The sequence below is a fragment of the Rhincodon typus genome, chromosome 1 (genome assembly GCF_021869965.1).
Source record: "Rhincodon typus isolate 14 chromosome 1, sRhiTyp1.1, whole genome shotgun sequence".
NCBI lineage: Eukaryota > Metazoa > Chordata > Chondrichthyes > Orectolobiformes > Rhincodontidae > Rhincodon > Rhincodon typus.
The window spans coordinates 171,830,088-171,852,191 of record NC_063332.1 but is presented as its reverse complement, the minus strand read 5'-3'; the positions used below and the strand labels follow the sequence as shown (position 1 = coordinate 171,852,191).

At 43.3% G+C, this 22,104-nt stretch overlaps 1 protein-coding gene across 3 annotated transcripts in view; it reads right to left on the bottom strand.

The window, feature by feature from the left end:
- Positions 1-22,104, bottom strand: part of pdlim5a (PDZ and LIM domain 5a) — a 237,926-nt gene that overhangs the window by 44,781 nt on the left and 171,041 nt on the right. For all 3 annotated transcript variants that reach the window (XM_048595832.1, XM_048595842.1, XM_048595848.1), the window contains exon 8: positions 1,485-1,669. In XM_048595832.1, the coding sequence (XP_048451789.1) occupies positions 1,485-1,669 (185 nt within the window). The remainder of the gene's footprint in view (positions 1-1,484; positions 1,670-22,104) is intronic.

Sequence of the window (22,104 nt, the reverse complement as noted above, 5' to 3'; positions counted from 1 at the left end):
TTTCTGAAGAAGGGTCTAGGCCCGAAACATCAGCTTTCCTGCTCCTCTGATGCTGCTTGGCCTGCTGTGTTCATCCAGCTCTACACCTTGTTAACTATTTATGTTGTTTCTTTGAGGTAATTAATCATCCCACCGCAAATATTCCTTTTGTGTCTGGGCTATTGGGTTATTTGGTCAGATATCCAAACATCTGGTCACAAACCGAGGTTTTAAGGAATGTTTTAAAGGTAGAAAGTGAGATGGAGAGATTGAGAGGTACAGGGAGAATATTCCAGAGACTGGGGACCAGGAAGCGGGTGTCAACGTCACAGCGAATAAAACCGGGAATGACCAAGAGGCTGGAATTAGAGGAGTGTGAAGGAAAAGAGTTGTTGCTTTAAGGGAAGATATTTCAACTGACAGAAAATAGACAACATCCGCAATCTTTGTGGAAAATAATGTAGAGCTGTAACAATTTAAAAAAGGACCCTGAAGATCCCCCTCACATTGACACTGTATAACCTCATATTTTTAAGACTAAATATTGAATCAAAAGTGTATGGGTTCAACTTTGACACACAAGTAGAGAATTTGATGAAGATTGAATGCCCTGCTTTCATATAAGTTGCTGATTGGAGACTACTCACCATCGTTTAGAGAGCACAAGAGCAGGGACACTATGATAAACCCATATAAAACACTAGCTCAATCTCAGCTGAATTCTGGGCTCAATGCTTCAGGAAGGATGTGAACACATTAAATAAAAATGTTTGCAAGAATGGTACCAGGGATGAGAAACCTCCGTTACAAAGATACATCAGAGACGTTGAGAATGCTTTCCTTGGAGAGGAGAAGGCTAAGAGGAGATTTGGTAGGAGTTTCAAAAGTTGAAGATTTCAAAATCACAGGGAGAAATTGTTTGCAGTCGTAAAGGGTTCAAGAACAAGTGAATTATAGACATAAAGTAATTTATAAAAAGAAGCAAATGTGACATGAGAATATATTTATTCACAAGTAGTTTGTGTCTGGAATCCGCTCACTGGAAATATCATTGGTGACAGGTTCGCCTGAGACATTCAGGAGGGCATTAGATGATTCTTTGAATTGAATCAATGTGCACGGTTATAGGTGAAAAGTGGCACTAAGTTGCAGAGAGCCTGTTTCAGGCACGATGGGCTGAATAGCCTACTTCTGCACTGTAATAGATCTATGATGCTGTAATTCACTGGGCTGGCACTCTATTTTATCAGCTAGATTTGCACGCAAGCACATTTGCCTTCAGTGGTGATCAGATTTAAGTACAACGGGTTTGGATTTTTTTTTTTGACTAAATGTTGGGAGTCAGCCTTAACGAGGTACGTGAGAAACAAATGTGTTTTTTGGCAAACCTTGGAGGTGGTTGACTTTTACAAGAGGTAACCGTTTCTTGAGCCTATGTGATTCTGTACCCATAAAAAAGTTATCCACAACTTTAAAATGTTAAAGCAAAACAAATTGCATTTTACCTGCTGAGTTGGTAGCTTGCCAGCCTGTTGGTTTGGTAGGTTCAGCAACTCCACGAGGCTTGAAGGTTGGGCTGGATACAGCAGCAGTGGGTGGGGTGTGACAGACCCCACCAGGCATCTTAGACATGGGCTTGACAGATGCAGTAGCGGGGCCAATGGGCTGAGGAACATCCACAGCATCGCCACTGTGAAAAAAAAGTGACAGAAATGGGCTTTTAAAAAAAAAACTAAAGAACTGCCGATGCTAGAAATCAAAAACAAACACCTGAAATTGCTGGAAACTCTCAGGAGGTCTGGCAGCATTCGTGGAGAGAAATTAGAGTTAACGTTCCTCTGCTTTTTCTCCACAAATGCTGCCGGACCTGCTGAGCTTTTCCAGAAGCTCTGGTTTTTGTTCGTAAACAGAAATTGGTCTGCAGGTCCTGACGGAATAGTTTCCATAAAACTTACAACTCAAGGAGCAGTCACTTTATATCTGATCTGAAAAGCAAATACCATTATTCAAGGTGGAAAAGTAATTTGCAACAATGCTGCGATGGTTTTGTGGTTGGATAATGTCAGGAAACGACAGGTAAATCTTTATTAACGTGTGACCTAAGCCTTGAATTAGAAGCAAGAGTTTTGCATAAATTGTGTCATTTCAGGAAGACAGGGAAGGATGTAGGTTATGTTATCCACACAAAGAAACACATCTTTCGGTACAGAAAAAAAAACTTTTAGATTATTCATCTACACCTTACATTCTCTAGTCAGAACAGATCCATTTCCAGCCCACATCACTAGAATCAGGTGCACAATTCAGAAGGAAACTTCTGTCAACTTGCTCTTTCAAAACCTTTCAGAATTCTGAAAAGCCCCATTGGGTCTCTATTAACCTCTAATGCTACCCCAGTCTGTCCTTATATAGGCCGGGTAAACCTTCACTGTACCATGCACACAGCCTTGACATTCTTCTTAAAGTGTGTTTTTTTAAAAAAGTGAGTTCACGAGACGTGAACATTGCTGGCACTTATTGCTCAGCCCTAACTACCCTTGAGAAGGTGCTGCTTTCTTGAATTGCAGCAGTCCATGGGGTGTGGGTACACCCACAGTGCTGCGGTACCCAGAGTTAAATACAACATTACAGCCATCAGACTTCATGCTGAAGCCCAACTAGAGATCTGCAAAGATCAAGCACGACTTGATTGTTTTTCAATATTAGGGGTCTTATTTATAAAGCTAAAGATCCCATGTGTTTCCTTAGCCTCTGACATATTAGTTACAATATACACGAAAACATGCCATTCATGCAAACAGGATCCTGCATCCTCCCCGCTTCATCCACCAAGTCACTGTATCCTGTTTTTTGATCCCACATGTACTTACCTAGCTTCTCCTTAAAATGTATCTGTGACATTCACCTCAACTCCTCCATGCGATAGGGAATTCCATTTTCACCACTCTCTAGGCTAAGAAACTTCATGAGTTCTTTGCATTTATCTGTGACTATCTTGTTCTAGAAACACAGAGTCAAAAATGTACCCTTTGCACACGCACAGTTCGTGTGTCATAGCTCCCAATTGCTACCTCAACTGGAATAGCACTTGCAGTTGAGTTGTGAAGCCATGGCTCAATTGATGACAATCTTGCCTCTGAGTTTGAAAGATGAGAGTTCAAGTCCCACCAAGGATTTAAGAGCAAAAGTCAAAAGATCATCAGTAACACTGAGGGTGTGCTGCAGTGCCAGAGGTGCTGTCCTTTGGACCAAACCAAGGGCCCGCCGTTTTGACAGCGATGGGAAGACTGCACAGGTAATGGAGGTTCACTCTCCACTAGTCACAACATTGAATCAATAATTTACACCAGTCATCAAAACGGACAATTGCTTCTTTTTTAGTTCATTATCCAGAATGAAAGAAGCTTTCCTAGGCCTCTCTGATTAATTCAAAAAAATAACCCATTTATTATAAAACAAAACTTATTCTCAAAACAAATGGCAAACACCAGTTAACAACTAAGCTATAATTCCAGAATTAGATCTATATTCCTTTCTAATCGCAAACATAGACACACTCACACAACACTAAAGACAATAGTCTCTGCAGATATGTTAAAAGAAAGAAGAACATTGGAAAACAAGGGGCTGAAACAAAGAACGGAACTTGATGAATTCCCACAGTCTACTGGGTATCTAATCAATGAAATCAAATTACTTAGATTCATGGAAAAGCTTCAGCTCAGATGGAGGCAAATGGGATCTGAATCTTCAGAAAATGGTCATAGTTCTGCTCTTCAGGTTTATAAAGTCGAACATACTGGTGTTTTGAACAGTCATCAGGTTCCTGAGGCATTTACAAAGAGTGAGAGAGACTTGCAATTCTGAGAGTTACTTCTTTATTACTTATTTTTATTAAAATCTAGAAAACCAAGTCCAGAAAGGGTTGTTAGGCAACCACTAGTACAGTGGCACCCATTATCTTTCAAAGCCAAGACTTTCCAGCAATGAAGGGCCATAAACCCCACTCCAATCTCTCTAAAAGCTTTTCTTGTGTTTTCTCCAAAGTTATCTTGACTTCCAGGTAAATGACAGCACACATTTATACCGTTGGCTTCAAATTTTCCAAGTAATCACATGGTTAAAAACTCTTAATTTCGAAAATGCCTAACAGTTCAAAATCTTCCAGTTTTTCCAGGTAGTTCTTAAATATAAATCCACATTGCTACACGCCCCTGTCCTACGGGCCAGATGTAAAAGTTCGTTTGACACTACTTCAAATAAACGCACGGCATTTTCCTCACTGTCCTGGTCGATACGTATCCCGCAATCAACATCACATTAAATTGACTGGTCATTATCAGCGGTCTGTGGGAGTTTGCTTTGCAAAAAACTGCAACAGTGACTACTCTTCAAAAGTCCTTCATTGGCTGTAAAGCTGTTTAAAATGTTCAGCAGTCATGAAAGGCATTAAATAAAGGCATGTCTTACAACAAAAAGGAACATCTACAGTCTCAACATTTGGTGTTTGAATGCATGTGAGGCTGGACACAGACACATGCATATGTATAGGTGTGTACACACACAGGCATGCGTGTGCATGAACAAACATACATACAAATGTTTGCACACATATTCACACACAGGTATACATGCACACAAACAGACAGGTGTGTAGGCGCGCACACAGATACAAACAGACACAGAGATACACGTGTGTATGCACACACATGCAGGAGCACTCAGTTATTAGTCCTAACATTCTTGCAGTGAAATTGAAACAGTAATTCCATTTCTCTTCGTAGACGTGTCCTGACCTGCTGAGTATGTGTAGAATGTTTGTTTTCCGTCAATATTATCAGTAATATATTGTGAAGTAACTACAATTGGTCAATTGGGAAGCAAGCAATGAATGCTACCTCTCGGTTTTGAGATACAACACACTGTTATATTGAGAAGAGTGACACAGTGGGCATAAATAGCTTGTACTGACTCCGAAAAAAGATACATCTGTGCAAACAGCACAGCACTGTGCCACAGAATACAAGTTTGCTTCTTTTGTAATGTTGCCCTTTCTACCATGAAAAATTCTGTGAGCTATCATACCTGGGAACCTACATTGAAAGGCATGTAGGGATCTCAGAGTATTGTAGGGCTGGAGGAGATGATAAAAATTAGGAGGGGTTGGGCCCAAGGAAACAAGGACAATAATCCAGTTCAAAATTTCTCCAGGTTCACTAAAACTAGATCGCCCAGCCAAGCCAAGATTATACTATTCCAACAAAAGACTAAGAAATATTACCTAGGCTTTGCAGACTTAATTGGTGAGATTGAAAACTGTCTGACAGAGGACTTTTCTGAACAGAAAACTGATTCATGCCACGTAACACTGTGAAAACAGAAAGGTCAGAGAAAGGGAAAGAACACAATTATAGGTACACAGCAGAAAGAAGATTTAAACAGAACAGCTGAAGTGAGGTCAGAATTTTACTTTCAGCCATTCTAACCCCACCCACCCCCGCTTTGCCTGGGTAGACTTGTTTGTTAAATCCATTCTCATACCGTTAAGATATGGAACCACTGGTTACCATTAGGCTAACGTTTTAGTCTAGATTATTTTCTAATTCAAACTTCACCAACTGCCATCATGTGATTTGAACCCATATTCCCAGGGACATTAACCAGGTTTCTGGATTACTAGTCCAGGGACATTACCACTACACTACTGCCACCCTCACATGTGCAGCCCCAACACTTCATAGAGTCCCTACAATGCAGAAGCAGACCATTCGGCCCAATGAGTCCACACCGACCCTCCAAAGAGCATCCCACCCAGACCCACCCCCTACCCTATTCCTGTAACCCTGTATATCCCATGGCCAACCCACCTAGCCTGCACATCCCTGGACACTATGGGCAATTTAGCACGGCCAATCCACCCTAATCTGCACATCCCTAGACACTATGGGCCATTTAGCATGGTCAATCCACCCTAACCTGCACACCTTCGGACAATGGGAGGAAACCCACACAGAGACAAGGAGAAGGTGCAAACTCCACGCAGACAGTTGCCCGAGGGTGGTATCAAACAAACCCAGTTCCATAGTGCCACGAGGCAGCAGTGCTAACCACTGGCGCACCATGCTGCCCCACTTAAACTAAGTCTGACTTGATGAAGCTTTCTGAAAGTGGAGGTTCCAACCAATGCACATTCCACACACAAAAGATTCTTGATGAAAATTGACAAAGCTCGTACAGATTCCAAGGGGAAGGTATTCACAATTTGAGCTTTAAATAAGATGTCCATTACACATGATGGCAGTCAATCCCTTCAGCAGGGTACTCTATCAGAACACCTCTGTATTGCTGGGTGAATGCACTGAGCATAGTACTCAGAGTCCTTTCAATTTGACCTGCTGTGTGGGATGAATCACAGGCATAGACCCACATTCTGCAACCATTAATACCCACTCTGTAACAGCATTCAAAGTCTGCCAGACACAACACACAATTACTTCCTATTTTCCAAATAAAATGTTGACATCCAACTGCATTATGGGGGTTATTGCAACTGTTTGAACATGTGAGAGATATGACTGCACAGTGTGGAAGATGCTCCATGTTAGGACACTCTAAAGGCTCTGGGAACAGTGAGAATAAAGACTTTTTTTGGGATAGTAGTGGAAAGCAGGATCTTCCTCTCTTAATTTAAGGGATATGGGCAGTGTTGGCTGAGCCAGCATTTATTGCCCGCCCCTAGTTGCCCTCGAGAAGTTGATGGTGACCCATGTTCTTGCAGTCCATTTCATGTCGGTATCGCGACAATGCTGTCTGGGGGAGGGGTGGTGGGGGGAGGAAGACAGGGTAGTTCCAGGACTTTGAGCCAGTGACACTGAAGGAATGGCAGTAATATGTTTCCAAGTCAGGATGGGGAAAGAGTGACTCAGAGGAGAGCTTGGTGTGGTGTGCCCATGTGTCTGCTGAAGTGGTTTGGAAGGGGCTGTTGAAATAGTCTCGGCAAATTATCGCAGGGCGTCTTGCAGATGGTACATACTGCTGTCACTGCACATTGTTGGTGAGGGAACTAATTGCTAAAGGTGGCAGGAATGGTCCCAATCAAGCAGGCAGCACTCTCCTGGATAGTGTCGAGCCTCTTGGGTGTTGTCGGAGGTGCACTCAACCACGCAAGTGGGGAATATTCCATCACACTCCTAACCTGTGCTTTGTAATTGGTAGGCAGGCTCTGGGGAGTCAGGAGGTGAGTCACTCATTGTAAAATTCCTAGCACCTGACCTGCTTTTGTAGCAAAGTAAGAACAGAGTAGGAATATGATGTTGAGGTAGGCCAATCATGATCCTCTGGAATGGCGCAGCAGTTTGAAGGGCTGAGTGGCCCTTTTCTCTTTATTATTCATGGGATGAGGGTGTCACTGGTTAGGTGGCATTTATTGCCAATTGGGCAGTCAAGAGTCAACCACATTGCTCTGCGTTTGGAGTCACATGTACATATGGTGGCAGTTTCCTTCCCTAAATGTAAGGAAATGGCACTAAATGGCATTAGCGAACCAGACAGGTTTTTCCAACAATTGACAATGGTTTCATAAATTCTCTTAATTCCAGATTTTTCTTTTATATTGAATTCAAATTCCACCATCTGCTATGGTGCGATTCGAACCCAGATCTGGGTCTTTGGATTAACAGTTCAATGACAATACCACTAGGCCATTGCCTCACCCCTCCTTTTCTTTTAATATTCTTGTGTAATGAAAGAGATAAATTGTGAAATCAACATCTACTCCTACACACAACAGTTCCAAGTAAACTATGTGTGCTGAAAATAGAAGTGTAATGTGGAGGCACCATCTCTTCCATCTTATCTTTGCAATTATCCCATTTTGCCAAGTATTCATGAGGAAGACTTTTTAACTGGAGCAGAAGGGAAAAGCAAATTGGACGTTGAGCATCAAAATACACACCCGGTCTTATCTGCGGCTCGCCTGGCATTTCACATGGTGTTCAAAGGGTAAAGCCCTGTTATCGCACCTGTTCATTGCCCAATAAACCAAGAATGCAAGTCCATTTAATGTGGTAACACTGCACGGCCCAGCTGCTCAAAGGACACATCACAGTTGCGATGAATCCTAAAGTGGGACATGGCTTTTGTAAGTCAAAACTGGGCCATAAAACTAAGCAAAGTGGGACGATGTTAATGGAATTTGCCTGCTGCTGTATGCTCACACACATCCCTCACACACATAAAGGAAGGCACATTTTTCCTATAATAACACTTAGACAGGAAGACATTCTGTCTCAGCTTTCAGTCTTTCATTCATCTGGAAAACACAAGAATGACAAAATTTCAGTGCAGTCTTGGTGCTGTTTGACGAATGCAAAACAGAAAGCCTTGGCAATTTGACTCTCTTTTCAGCGAGATTCAAGTTTTGTATATTCCCCCCCCCGCTTCAAAGTAATTAGACTAATAGAGTTGGCTACTCATTAAACAAAAACCCTTTATTATGTTGTAAGGTAAAGGGACCTTTGGGGACCATAGAGCTGCTCTCTCGAGGGGAGAGGTTGAGAAGGCAGCACTTTCTTGGTGACCTCAGTTAGAACAGGAGTTGAACCCATGCTGTCAGCGTCTCTCTACATCACAAACAAGCCATCCAGCCAAGTCAACCAACAACAACACCTCCCCCACCACCAAACTGCTTGAATCTCTAAACAAGAAACCGAGAATGCTGGTCAGGCAGCATCTGTGGAGAGAGAGAGAGAGAACAGAGTTCATATTTCAGGTGGTCAACCTGTCATCAGTATGGGAAGGAGACGGAGATTTTAAGAGCATTGAAGCAAGTAAGGATTTGGGGATATTGGATTTGGGGGGTGGGGGGGAGAGCCAGGGACCGTGCTGAAGATCAAAAGTGAAGTTTCAACGGTGCAAGGTGAAATGTGGGGGTTTAACCACAAAGTATGCTCAGTAAAACAGTCACAGCAGTGGTTACAATCTCCAATTACTGCAGTCAGCATCAAATGTGGAAGGATGCAAAACATGCCTAATCCAGCAGTGATTAAAGACCGTGAAGTCAGGGTGGAATTTTTTTTTTGGCTGGGGATTCTGCGGTTGGATATTAAAGAGGCCAGAATTGCAGAAGTGGAGGAACGTCTTGGAGGAGCTCGAACAGATAGTAAAGGATGGGGTCACAGAAGAATCTGAAATGAAAACACGTGAGAATCTTTAAAGTTGAGGCACCAATGGACTGGGATCCAACATAGGTCAGAGGGCACAGAGGTGGTTGGTGAATAAGATTTGGTGTAAGTTAGAGTCGAATCAGCAGAATTTTGTTCAGCTAAAGTTTATGAAATTAAGGTGTAAAGAGTTTCATGCACTTTACCTGTTGCCATCATCACTCAAACTTTAAAAGGATATCTCCTACCTACCTTGGGGTGAATAGTTTAACAATTGAGACAGGGTGGTGAAGACCGCTTTAGACATGCTTGCTTTCCTCAGTCAGAGCATTGCATGTAGGATATGGGACATCTTGTTGCAGCTGTACAAGATGTTGGTAAGGCCATATTTGGAGTACTGCGTGCAGTTCTGGTTGCCCTACTGTAGAAAGGATATTAAATTACAGTGCAGAAAAGATTTACTAGGATGTTACCTGGACTGGAAGATTTGAGTTATAAGCAGAGGTTGGACAGGCTGGGACGTTTTTTCCCCTGGAGCGTAGGAGACTGAAGGGTGACCTTAAAGACTTCTATAAAATCACAAGAGGCATTGATAAGGTAGACAGCTAACAGCTTTTCCCTGTGGTAGGGGAGACTCAAACTAGAGGCCATAGGTTTAAGGTGAGAGCGAGAGATATAAAAAGACTCCAGAGAAGCAATTTTTACACACAGAATGGGGAGTGTCTGGTATGGGCTGCCAGAGGTAGTGGTGGAAGCCAGTACAATTTTATTATTTAAGAAACATTTGAACAGATACTTAGAAGGGATAGGTACAAAGGGATATGGACCACAGGCAGGCAAATGGAACTAGTTTAATCGTGAAAACTGGATGGTATGGGCAAGTTGGGCCGAAGGGTCTGTTTCCATGCTGCAGACCTCTACGACTGTATGATTGTAGAACCATGCCAAGCAGTCACTGCTTTTCAACACATTTCTTCGCACTTCCCAGAAGAGTTTCCAGCTGCCCAATAAAAATACTTCTTATTCAAAAGGACATCTCTTCAACAATTATACTTGCGCATTCCAAAAGAAAACAAGAAACCAAGAAAAGCCTTAGCCAAGAAGGTAAGGAAGGGTCACCGGACCCGAAACATTAACTCTGTTTTTTTCCTTCACAGATGCTGCTAGACCTGCTGAGCTTTTCCAGCAACTTTGTTTTTGTTCCCGATTTACAGCATCCACAGTTCTTTCGGTTTTTATTATGTGTGTACAATGGAGAGCTAGTGCCCTTCATTTGCTTACTGGCCTTCAATAGCAACTTAGCAGACTCGAAGGGCAATGAACCTGGTGGAATCCAGGTTGAAATATTTGACAAATTTGTCCACACTATCTGCTCACACACAACACAATATATAAAATATCAACTACATTGGCAGTGTGCCACATGCATGTTACCCCCAGCTGCCCAGTTACCCTGTATGATGAAACCCTGCACTATATTCAGGCCACGAGGTGTTGTGCATGTTTGGTCAGGTCTTGTGGGTACAGAGTCAGCTGATTTCATTTCCCCTTTCCCTTCACACACACTTCTGGTGGCTGTTCATACACGTTGGGAGAGGGAAACACAGAAACTGGAGTAAATTAAGAAGCTGCGTCAACTATCTCAGCATCAGGTAAACGTCATATTCCAGTAAAGTGAGTAAAGTTCCAAAGTGCTGCTCTCCCAATAGAGAGAGGATACTGGTGGTGGTTTAACCTGAAGAGCACCATGCCTCAGCCATTGGGAGAGGCTGAGAAGGAATTGTACCTACTTTTTTTGGCATCACATCAAACCAGCCATGCAGCCAACTGTGCTAAACAAAGAACCGATGAGTCAGGTTTGAACCATTAAACAAATCCTCAATGGAGTGAATTAATGACTTTCTCAAGTCGGGCAGAATATGGATCAAAGCCTCAATATTCAGAGCCCGTACATTCAGAAAGCAATATTTCCACACAGAAGAGCAGGTAAATGCAAAACTCTCCAATAGGCTGTGGATGCTGCTACAATCTAAGTGCTAATGATTAAAAACCATAGATTTTTCTACACTAAGTTCCACGTCCCTCGCTAACCTAACGTGGAGAGGTGGAGCCGAGATATAGACTCATCGCACTGAATGGGGTCAAAACAGACTCAAGGGGATGAATGGTCAACTGTAATAATGACATGAACAGAAGATGCAATTATAATACAGAGAGGATGATGTCTTCATCAGCTAGTCATGAGAGTTGCCATTGGAGAGAAAGGAGATAGGCTTCCAGAATCACAGCTACAGAAATCACGGAGACAGAACAGTACCCAACAACTAATACAGCATCTAATCCTATAAAAGGGCCAACCCTGTGAATCAATAGACTTACTAGAAGGATTCCTAGATGATAAGCCATCAGGCGAGAATAAACAAACAAGGGTTGAATTTTCTGGAATTTAGAAAGGTAAGCAGTGATTAGTCAGAGGTTTTCAAGATAGCAAGACCAGACAGCGTAGGTAGAGAGAAACTATTTCTGCAGGTTGGGGCTAGAGAGCTACAGGCCAATTGTTAAAGTCAGACCTTTCAGGAGTGAGATAACCAAACATCTCCTCACACAGATGTAGTGGAAGATTGGAACTTTCTTCTACAAATAGCAATTAACAGTGGGTAATTATTTATTTTAAAGCTGATTTTTTTTAAAATATTTATCTTGGCCAAACATATTAAGGGAGATGGAGCAAAGCCAGGTTTATGGAGTTAGATTCCAAATCAACTGAGATCTTATTGAATGATGGGATAGCAGTCTCAGTGAGCTAACTGGCTTTATTCTCCTGTGTTTTTGATAACTCCTCTCTCTCTCTTGTGCAAACTTATTGGATCAGAGACTATTTACTTCAGTGAGGGATGGGAATAAAGGAAGTCTCTTCAGTGCCCAACAACAGGAGATCTCTGCCTTGAATCAAATATAAAAATATGACTTAATATGGAGGTGATAATCGTGACAATAAAACATAATCAGTTGCCAGGTCGTACGAAATGTTGAAAGGTGGGGGGTTGGGCGGGGAGGTGGTCACTGTCGATATTAGTCTTGAGTTCCTCAGGACAAAAGGCAAGAATGCCAGATTTCAAACAGTCACAACAGTTTACACTCCAGGTGAGAAGAGTACAGATCCAAGTTCTCTCTAATGTCTGTGGCCACAGGGTGAATGTTGGAAGTCTGTGCATGGCAGTAGCAGAAGAAACCGGAAGTGAATGTGTCAGCACACAATCAGTGTGCATGGACCCTTGATTGGTTGGCAAGCCAACTTGAAATTTGGCATTCTTGTGTTTGTCCTGGTGTGCAAAACAATGAGCTTCAGCAACATGTCCCTTCCTCCAGCAAGATCCAGAACATTACAATTATCCTGCAGCTTCTTAAATCTTCCACAGGAGGAGACACACAGCATGCTGATCTTCTCTTACCTCCTGGTCTTCGGCACATACAAAGAGCTGGTGGACTGACGCTTGGGCAATGAAAAAGGTTGTGCAGATGGAGATTTTGTAACGGGTTTGATGAGCAGAGCATCCAACAGAGATGGAGAGACAGCAGGTTCAGACAGTCTGGCGGACAGTATTTTTTTCCAAAAAAAGTTGCAAAAAGAAAGGAACATATGTAAAGGAGAATAGAATCAGAAAAGAAAATACATAAAGCAAACTGAAACAGAACATGGGAAGAGCATTTCTTTTTCAAAAAAACAGGTAAAATACTGGTGTGTTGAGGGTAGGAGTGAGGACTTTGAAGATTCTATCTGATCTACACTCAAAAGCTACAGGACTCAGGGCAGTTTAAAGAGCAGATTCCATCTTTTCATGGCTACCACTAACCATATAATAAAGTTAAATATCAAAACTTGTTACTGTTTCAAATGAGTGAGACGAGCCAGTAAGGGAAGAAACAGGTTTGGAGGCGAGTCAATCAATCATGATCATACTGAATAGAGCCAACCAAATTATGAGGGGCATAGATAGGGCTGACAGGAATAAACCTCTCCCTTAAGTAGAGGGGTCAATAAATATGGGGCACTGATTTAAAGTCGGGGTTTGGAGGAGATTTAAAAAGAGTTTTGTTCACCCTGAGGGGGTTGGACAGGACATACGAATTCAGTGCTTGAGACAGGAAACATTATAACATTTGAAAAATATTTCAATGAACAAAAATCGGCTTAGAATAAATAGGTGTTTGATGACTGGCCAAGAGACTCTTTCCATGCTGCTATAAAAGGGTGAAGGATTCTCGAAGGGTAGATTGACATGCTCCTGCTCTTACGTGAATATTGTAATTATACTGAAGCCAATAAGCACAAATCTCACAACGACAATTGCAGAATACCTAGCTTGAGCAGCAAGTACGGCAGTAATCACAGCAGCAGCGTTCTGCGCCTCTGGGCTTTGCTTCCAGGGCGGAAGAGGTGGAGTCGACTTTGGCAACGCTTCAAGTGGATTTTCCAAAACTTTCCTGGGCAAAGAGTAGCCAATGAAAGAAAGATACAGAGACAGAGACAGAGAGAGGAAGAGAGAGACAGAGAGAGAGACAGAGAGAAGTAAACAAGTATAGATTGGGAATCGGTGAAAGCAAAGGGTTGGGTAGAGACAGCAGGGTGAGGTGGGCAGGGCTGCAGCATTGGGTGAGACAGATGGGCGGAGGAGAGGAGGAAAATGAGAGACTTTGAGAGGACAGAGGGGAGGAATGGGGGTTGGGTGGAGGACACAGAAGTAGGTTGAGACAGAGATGGGGAGGAGAGAGAAAGGTGGGGAGAGATGGGTGGTGAGCACGACAAAGTATGGAGCAGGGTGGGAAGACATGGAGAGCAAGATAAAGAGGGGTGGCAAGGTAGAGGAGTGAGCAAGAGAGATAGGAGGGAGAGACAGTGTACCAAACCAATATATTCAAACCTACATTGAGAAAACTTATGATGTTACTTTCAATAGGAAGTTAACTAATCAAGTTATACAGTGCAGGAGGCCATTTGGCCCATCAAGCTTGTGCTGGTTCTTTGCAAGAGCTATTTAAGTAAGCCTCACTCTCCCTGCTGTTTCCCCATCTCCCTGCAGATATCTTATTTTTAGGTAAATGTTTAATTCACTTTTATTATTGAATCTGCCTCCACCACCCTTTCAGGTAACACAATCCAGTTGACAATGTGTTGAGCAAAGCCAATTCTCATCTCCTTCCCAATCGTTTTAATTGGGGTCCTCTGGCCACTGACCTTTGGCCAGTGAAAGTAGTTCATCCTCACTTACTCTACCTGAATTCCCCCCCCACCATGGACTTGAACAACTCTCCCAAATCTCCATTCTCCTCTGCTCATCTTTGACTTATCTCCCGACGTTAGCCTGGACTCGGCACGTGCTCAATCTCTGTACCTTTCAGAGGTAGCTGGAGTACAGACGGCAGGATCTGCACCTCCTACAGAGATGGAGGTCAATGGTGGGGTAGCGAGCACTGGAATATCACAGGTTTGTACAGCTACTGAATGCCTGCCAGCATCTAAAGGACATGGATCAATTCCGGTCGCAGCAGGGGGAAGATTTGGCAGGACTGATGGCATCTTTGAGGTCGCCTCTTCTGTTACATTGACGAATCTTTCCATGGAAAGCACAACTAGATGAGAAGAAATCTGAAAATGCACGCTTCAATGCTAACAAGATTAGTCTCACCCTGACACAAGATTCAGTGCTTTCTTTTCTTATCTTCTAAAATGAGCAGAGACAGAAATTTCAAAGGCTTCTTTCCAAAAACATTAAACAACAGTCACCGACCAGAAAGGCATGGTTATGCAAGTGCGTTAAATCAACTCAGCTTTCGCAAAACCATTCAAACATATATCTATTGATATCTGGATAGGTATAGCATACTAGTCATTTATACACCCTCCTTACACAGACTTGAAACATCTTATTGATTTGCAGAACAGCAGGAGAGACCTCTCCCTCCTAGTGTCCTGACCAATATTTATCCCACAATAAATATTTCAAAAATCAGGTCAGCTGAATGTCACCATCTTTTTGTTTTGCGGGAGCTTGCTGCGCACAAATTGGTGGCAACATTTGCTACATCACAATACAATGACACTCCTGAGTTCTTCACTGGTTGTAAAATGTTTGGGACATCCAGAGATGGTGGAAGTTGCTGTATGAAATGCAAGTTTATTTTCCCCCTTCTGTACACGAGAATTACTGCTCAGGATGGTAATAAGGCAGCACTGCACAAAGTCATCTTCCTGCACCGGACAAGGTAAGGAAAATTTCCCGGCACCATCACCCCAGCCAAAGTCTACACTCTCAACAGACAATACACAAGCGCTTAGGAAAAGCTTTCATTCCACAAGCATTCATTGATAAAGCTCATCATCAATAATGGAGCACAACAGTAAGAGGTTCACAGTTAACTCTACCTAGCTGTCCTCATGTTTACAGTAGAAACAGAAGCAATACAAGTTTCGGTCTTTGTATCACACTTGGTTGGAGGTGGATGTGGAGCAGACCTGGGTAAAGCATCTAAGGGATTGTTCAGGTACATCTTTCTAAAGAGGTGGAAGGAAAGAAAGATAGATAAAGGACAGGAGAAGACAAAAATAAAAGATTAATTTGATTGAGACCAGAGCAAATTGAAGCAAACAGATAGAGCGCCATATGCATTTTGTGGATGGTGCATCAAAAAGATCATACATCCACTAATTACATCCACACAGACATCAGAACAATGGGATTCTTTTCTTTATTCTATCATTGGACGTGACCATCATTCGCAATCTGATACTCTTTCCTCATTACCCTTCGAATGAACGGAGTAGCTGAGTGATTTCAGAGGGTCAACCACTTCTGGAGTGACACGTTGGCCAGGCCAGGAAATGAGAGCAGATTATTTCCCTGAAGGATTTGAGTGAACCAACAGGGATTTTTAACAAAAATGTCCATCACAAAAACTAGCTTTTCATTCCAGATTGTTTTCTCCATCCGTTACCATGATAGGATTTAAATCCACATCCCAAGAGCATTAACTGTTGTGCCTGGATTACTTGTCCAGTGTCATTGTCATGCTGCTACCATTTCATCCTAAAGGATCAGGGACATCAGGAAACTCAAACCACTTACACTCACATTCCCAGTGATTTTTTTTGTTGTTGTTTAAACAACAGTTTAAGATTTAAGTGGTCTGTGGTAGATCCTGACCCCGAGTTTGACCTCACTCCTGGACTGATGCAGAGGGGTTCGGCTAACAGTGGTCATAAAGGAAGGCTCTTCATTTTCTTAGCCATACAGGCATGAAGCACATTTTAAAAGTTCCTCTCACATCAGAATGCATTGAATTGACTAACAACCTAACTAGTGAGTGCACCAAAGAAATTATAAAAGAGTTCAGTCCCATCTTAAGTCATTCTCATGGATTTTAAATCATCTTGAATCATGCGCATCCTTACTAAAACATTATTGACTTTGGCAGTAAACCCGTTTACAATAAAATGGCACCAGGTTATTGCCCTTGTGTACATCAAGGAATACTTATTCAATGGAAAATAAAAGCAATTATTAAGTTCTATTGCACTGCTCATTTGTGCTGCTTTGTTGAAAGTTTTACATCTGAGTATGCAAAAAAAAACTAGGAAAAACATTAAATCAAATGAAGTGCGTGCAATTTCGGGGAGGTGATAGCCTAGTGATATTATCACTGGACTGTTAATCCAGAGACCCAGATAACATTCTGGGGACCCAGATTCGAATCCCACCACGACAGATGGTGGAATTTGAATTCAATAAAAGTACCAGGAATTAACAATCTAACGATGACCAGGAATCCATTGTCGATTGTCGGGAAAACGTATCTGGTTCACTAATGTCCTTTAGGGAAGGAGACTGCCATCCTTACCTGGTCTGGCCTACGTGTGACTCCAGATGCACAGCAATGTGGTTGATTCTGAACTGCCCTCTGGGCAATTAGGGATGGGCAATAAATGCTGCCTAGCCAGCGACGCCCTCATCCCGTTAATGAATAAAGAAAAACAAAATTTTCAAGTCTATTTTGGCTGAAATTAACCCCCAGATTGTGTTCAAAGTGAACATTTTATCCCGTGAATTTAAAACAATGCAAAGTCACAAACTTGGGGGCCGGGGGGGTGGAATTGGCTGTGTGGAGGTTATTTTGCAGTACTGAAGAGGTGGTGAGGTTGAGAGGTAGTAGGAGGTGGGAAGGACAGAGGGTGGAGTGACTGGTCTCTGAACAGCTGCTGTGTAACTGATAGAGGCAGCTACAGTGAATCTGACCATCACACCCAGTCGAAGGGAAGTCAGTGTGAGAATAGCGGGAATGATCAAACACAATTCATCTTTCAAAATAAGAACTCCATTTTCGAAGCGCGTTTTCTAAACTGACCCATCTGCCCACGACGAACCTCAACCCTTGGAATGCTCAAATCATAAGGCACAAGAGCAGAAGTGGCCCCTTGGGTCGGCTCTGCCAATCAAAGGGAGAAACCCACAATTTGCAATGGCTACCATTGCCTCCATCTCAGAATGGTCATGGCCTCCTTCTGCGCCATTCAGCCCATCGTGCCTGCATTGCTTCCATTACCTAGTGCCAATGTCCTGCCTTTTCCCCATTTCTATCCAAATAATCATCCAATGCTCTCTTGAATGCCTCAGTTCAGCCTGCCTCCACTATATTTTGAGACAGTACAGTCCATATCCTAATTAGATTCTTTTCTCAAATCATCCTTGCTTTGTTTGCACATCATTTTAAATCTACACCCACTTGTTGTTCGTGATCTTACCAGGGGGAACAGCCTCTCCCTGTCTGCTCTGTCTGGCCTGCTTCTGACGGTGAAAATCTCCAACCGAACTCACAACGTACCTTAACTCCGAAAGATGTCCCCTTTCAGAGAATGCTATGGAGTTCTGAACACCCCACACTGAAGGCATGACAGGGAGCTCAATATAGATTGCCCAGGATGGTACTGATGTTTAAATAGGTTAAATCTGGAGGCCAGATGGGCACAGCCTAGGCTATAGTTGGTTGACTAAGGAAGATTAGTGGATGATCTAACTGGGGTGCTTCAGAAGAATAAAAGGAGTAAAGAGGTCCCAAACGAGGGGGTCAGAACCTGAAAATTGGAGCCAGGCAATTCAGGGCGATCTCAGGAAATATGTCTTCTCAAAAAAGGGGGAAGGAAATGCGTAATTCACTTACTCCAGCTATTGAGGCCAGGGGTTAATTAAACATCGAAATGGATGTACTAATCTTTGGGATCATTAAGAATTACAGAACCAGAGGTGGGTGATTGAGGTAACCCATGATCAGTGGAAACCGAGTTTAATGGAGTTTTGTTAACAAGTTATTAAGGGTTATGGGTCAGGGTGGGAGTGATAGGAGTCCAGATACATATCTGCCATGATCGGAGTGCATGGCAGAAGGGGACTGATGGGCTGAATGGCCTTCGCCTATTCCGACGAGTGAACCTCAACATTTGCGAAAAAGGCCTGAATATTCGCCACAATCTCCCCTTGCGTATTCTCTACAGCATCCCTTCAATGACTAGGCCACTCGGTAATTGGGAGAGATTGTGGTGAGCTCATGTAGATTTGTGCCCGGTCACGGCATTGCCCCATTCCGTACCTCATCTCATCTCCAGGGGAACGGAATCCAGCAGCGTCCACCCCGGGGCTTGTGGCTGGTGGCGGGTCACCGAGCGCAGGGAGCAGATGTGTCTGAGTGGCTACCGTGCGCGCAGAGCCTGATGCTGTGGTGCCTGTTCCAGGCACGCGGGGCTCCATATGGTCAGCACACACCATCGGCGAAGGCTGTTCTATTTCCAAAGTGCTTACATCATGTAAAAGATAAGCCATTGGTCACTCAGGGGAAGGAACAGGGTGGAGGGAGCAATAGAACAAGGTCTGGTGGAGCATCGTTCTTTCATACACAGAAGACATACCACTCAGAGCAAGAACGTGATGACGGCAGATAGCAACGCTGCATGTAAGGGTAACAACACAAGGGACTAAGGAACAGAAGGTAAGTGAGGTGAAGAGGGCCAAGTGAAGGTTTGTGTGGAGTGTAAAGGCTGGCACAGCCCAGTCGGGGTGAATGGTCTGATACTGTGCTCTAAGTGCTTTACAATCCTATACCTGGTTTCTGCAATCATTGTGACTGCTCCTATTAGCGTCATTATAAAAACATTTCATCCTCTGACCGCACATTTCATTTCTCGATAAAATTGCTCCATTTCGCTGATACACCTCTTTGCAAACGTTATGCCCATTTCCACACTTGAACTTTAAAAAGACCACGCACACTTAATGCCCAGTTGTACTGAAATGTCTACTTGTTAGACTCAGGGAATGGTTACAGCACAGCAGGAGGTCATTCAGCCTGTGCCAGCCCTTTCAGATAATTCATCCCGCTCTCGATGCTTTCTCCAAAGCCTGGCAACTTTTTCATTTTTTGAGCCTCTTTTGAAACTTTCATGCACAGGATATGGGCATCGCCAATGAGGCAGCATTAATGCCCATCGATAGTGGGGCAGAGATTATTTCTCGATGCCCTTTTATCAGAAAGCTACTCAATAAAACTGAAGTTAAAATGCCCTCAAATATGGCCAAAACTGGGAGCCACTGTGATCTTGCGACCTGAGGACATAGTCCAGCAATGGTGCAAAAGAAACAGGCAGTGGGCGACTTGACTGCCAGATAACCCAGGAGAAAGCAAAGCCAGGGGGAAGATTCTAGAACATAGGCGCAGGGTGGCAAGGCACCAGCCAATTTCAATATGTTCTGAGACCCATTGGTGCCAACTCAAAGCTATTGATTTGATTTGTGTTTCCAATAGAATAGCTTTATCAACCCTTAAATTGGGGCTGCTGTGTGTTTGAGACTGGGCATTGTAATGGAATCTGCAGCCTACAGGCCATGCCCCTCAATCTGGTGCATGGCTGGCACAAGCTCCTTTCAGAGAAGGTGCCAGGAACCGATGTCAGCCACAAGTAACGGAGAGCAAACATCTATACATTTGAGATTTAAAAGGATTATAGAATTGGACAGTACAGGAGGCCATTGTGTCCATACTGGCTTCTGAAAGAACTATTCCCATCCTCCAGCCCTATCTCCATGATCCTCTAATTTCATCACTTCCAAATATATATCCCGCTCTCTATTGAAAGTTCCTCAGGAATCTGCCTCCAGCACTCTCCTAGGCAGCACATTCTGACAACTCTGAGTAAAGAAGTTTTTCCTTATCTCACTCCTTGTTGTCTGGTTGACAATCTTGACGTACTAACTAGTAGAAACAGAAATATCCTTCTTAGCTTTGTTCATGACTTTGAACATCTCAAAGTAAGGTCATCCCCTAATCTTTTCTGCTCCCAGCAGAATAAGCCCATTTTCTGTAACCATTCCTTGTATCTAAAATTCCTCATTCCTGGTATCCTTCTAGTAAATTTATTGTAAAAGCTCGAGACATTTTTGAAACAAAAAGAAAATCCTTTCATGGGATGTGGTTGTTGCTGGCTTGGCCAGCATTTCTTGCTCTGAGAAAGTGATAGTGAACTCCATTCTTGAACTACTGCAGACTATATGGTAGAGGAAGGCCCACGGTACCATTGGAATGGTACTCATCATGATAGCTTGAACAGTCTGGGTCATTCGTCTTCATCTGGGAGCTGACCTGATGAAAAGTCCTTACAATATCAAGAGGTTTGTTTGATCGGGTAAGCACAAAGAAACTGAAACTAGGATCAGGAGTAGGCCTTTCAGCCCTTCAAGCCTGTTCCGCCATTCAGTATGATCATCCAACTCACCATCCTGCGTCCCCATACCCTTTGATCCCTCCAGCCCCAAGAACTATACCGATCGCCTTTTTGAAAATGCGCAATGTTTTCGCCTTGACCACTAGCAGAGGCTCCCCACTCACTGGGTGAAGATGCTTCGAACTGTTGGGTCAGACCAGATCCATAGTAACAAGCCACAAGATCATCATGAACAAACCCAACAGCCCCTATGGTGCCCATCGAGGGAAATCAACACTTAATATCTTAACCAAACTGTTCAGAGATGTTATGAGAAACCTCTGGAGCAGAATGGATGTGAACCCAGGTCTCCTGGCTCAGAGGTAGGGACACTGCCACATACCTTCTGGGAAATCAACTTATTTTCCTGAACGTCCAGAAGTGTCCTTAGACACAACTGAATTTTTTTTATATCCCATCACCAAATGACTTGCATCTATCAAACAAACCTAGTGATCACCTGGTGTTTTCCAATTGATTAATTTACATGCAAAACGTGTTCAGAAGAAAGGTGAGCTAGAGGGAGGGGGCTAAACCAAAATTGTATTTGAGGAAATTAACTTTTTTTTTTGTGTTCCTAACCATGCTGTTCAGGAATTATTACAGACTTGTGTGACTTGAACCCAGGCCCTCCTGGCTCAGAGCATACGAACTGAACCCAAATTTTATCAGCTACCCTGGTGAAACCACGCCCCCAGAACTAGTCACCAGTGATGTTCCTGCTACATCGCGATCTTCCCCCAAATCAACCCCTTTTTTATTCCCCAGTTACACCCAGTGGCTGTACATGACTGAGCGCTATGCTGCCTCGGTAAAATCTGCAGAAAATCTCAACGAGAAGGATCATTGTATTCCTGCCTTTCCCTCCCTTCTAACCAGCAGATTTTTTTTTTTGAAAGTCTGACTATGTGCCCATTTTCATCGCTTCAACCCCTCACTGAGCCCATTGCAGACTGCGCTGATTCTGGTCACACTCCAGGAATGGCCTCATTTCAAACTGACTTGGCATGTTCTGCTAGGCCTGTGACTGGACTGGAGGGGTTGGCAGTGGAGAATCCTGACAGCTAATGCCAGCTTTGACCAGTTCATAGCCAATTCCTGATGGCACATCTCAGGGCACTCCCCATCATGTGGGTGACTACAGAGTCCGCTGCCACTCTC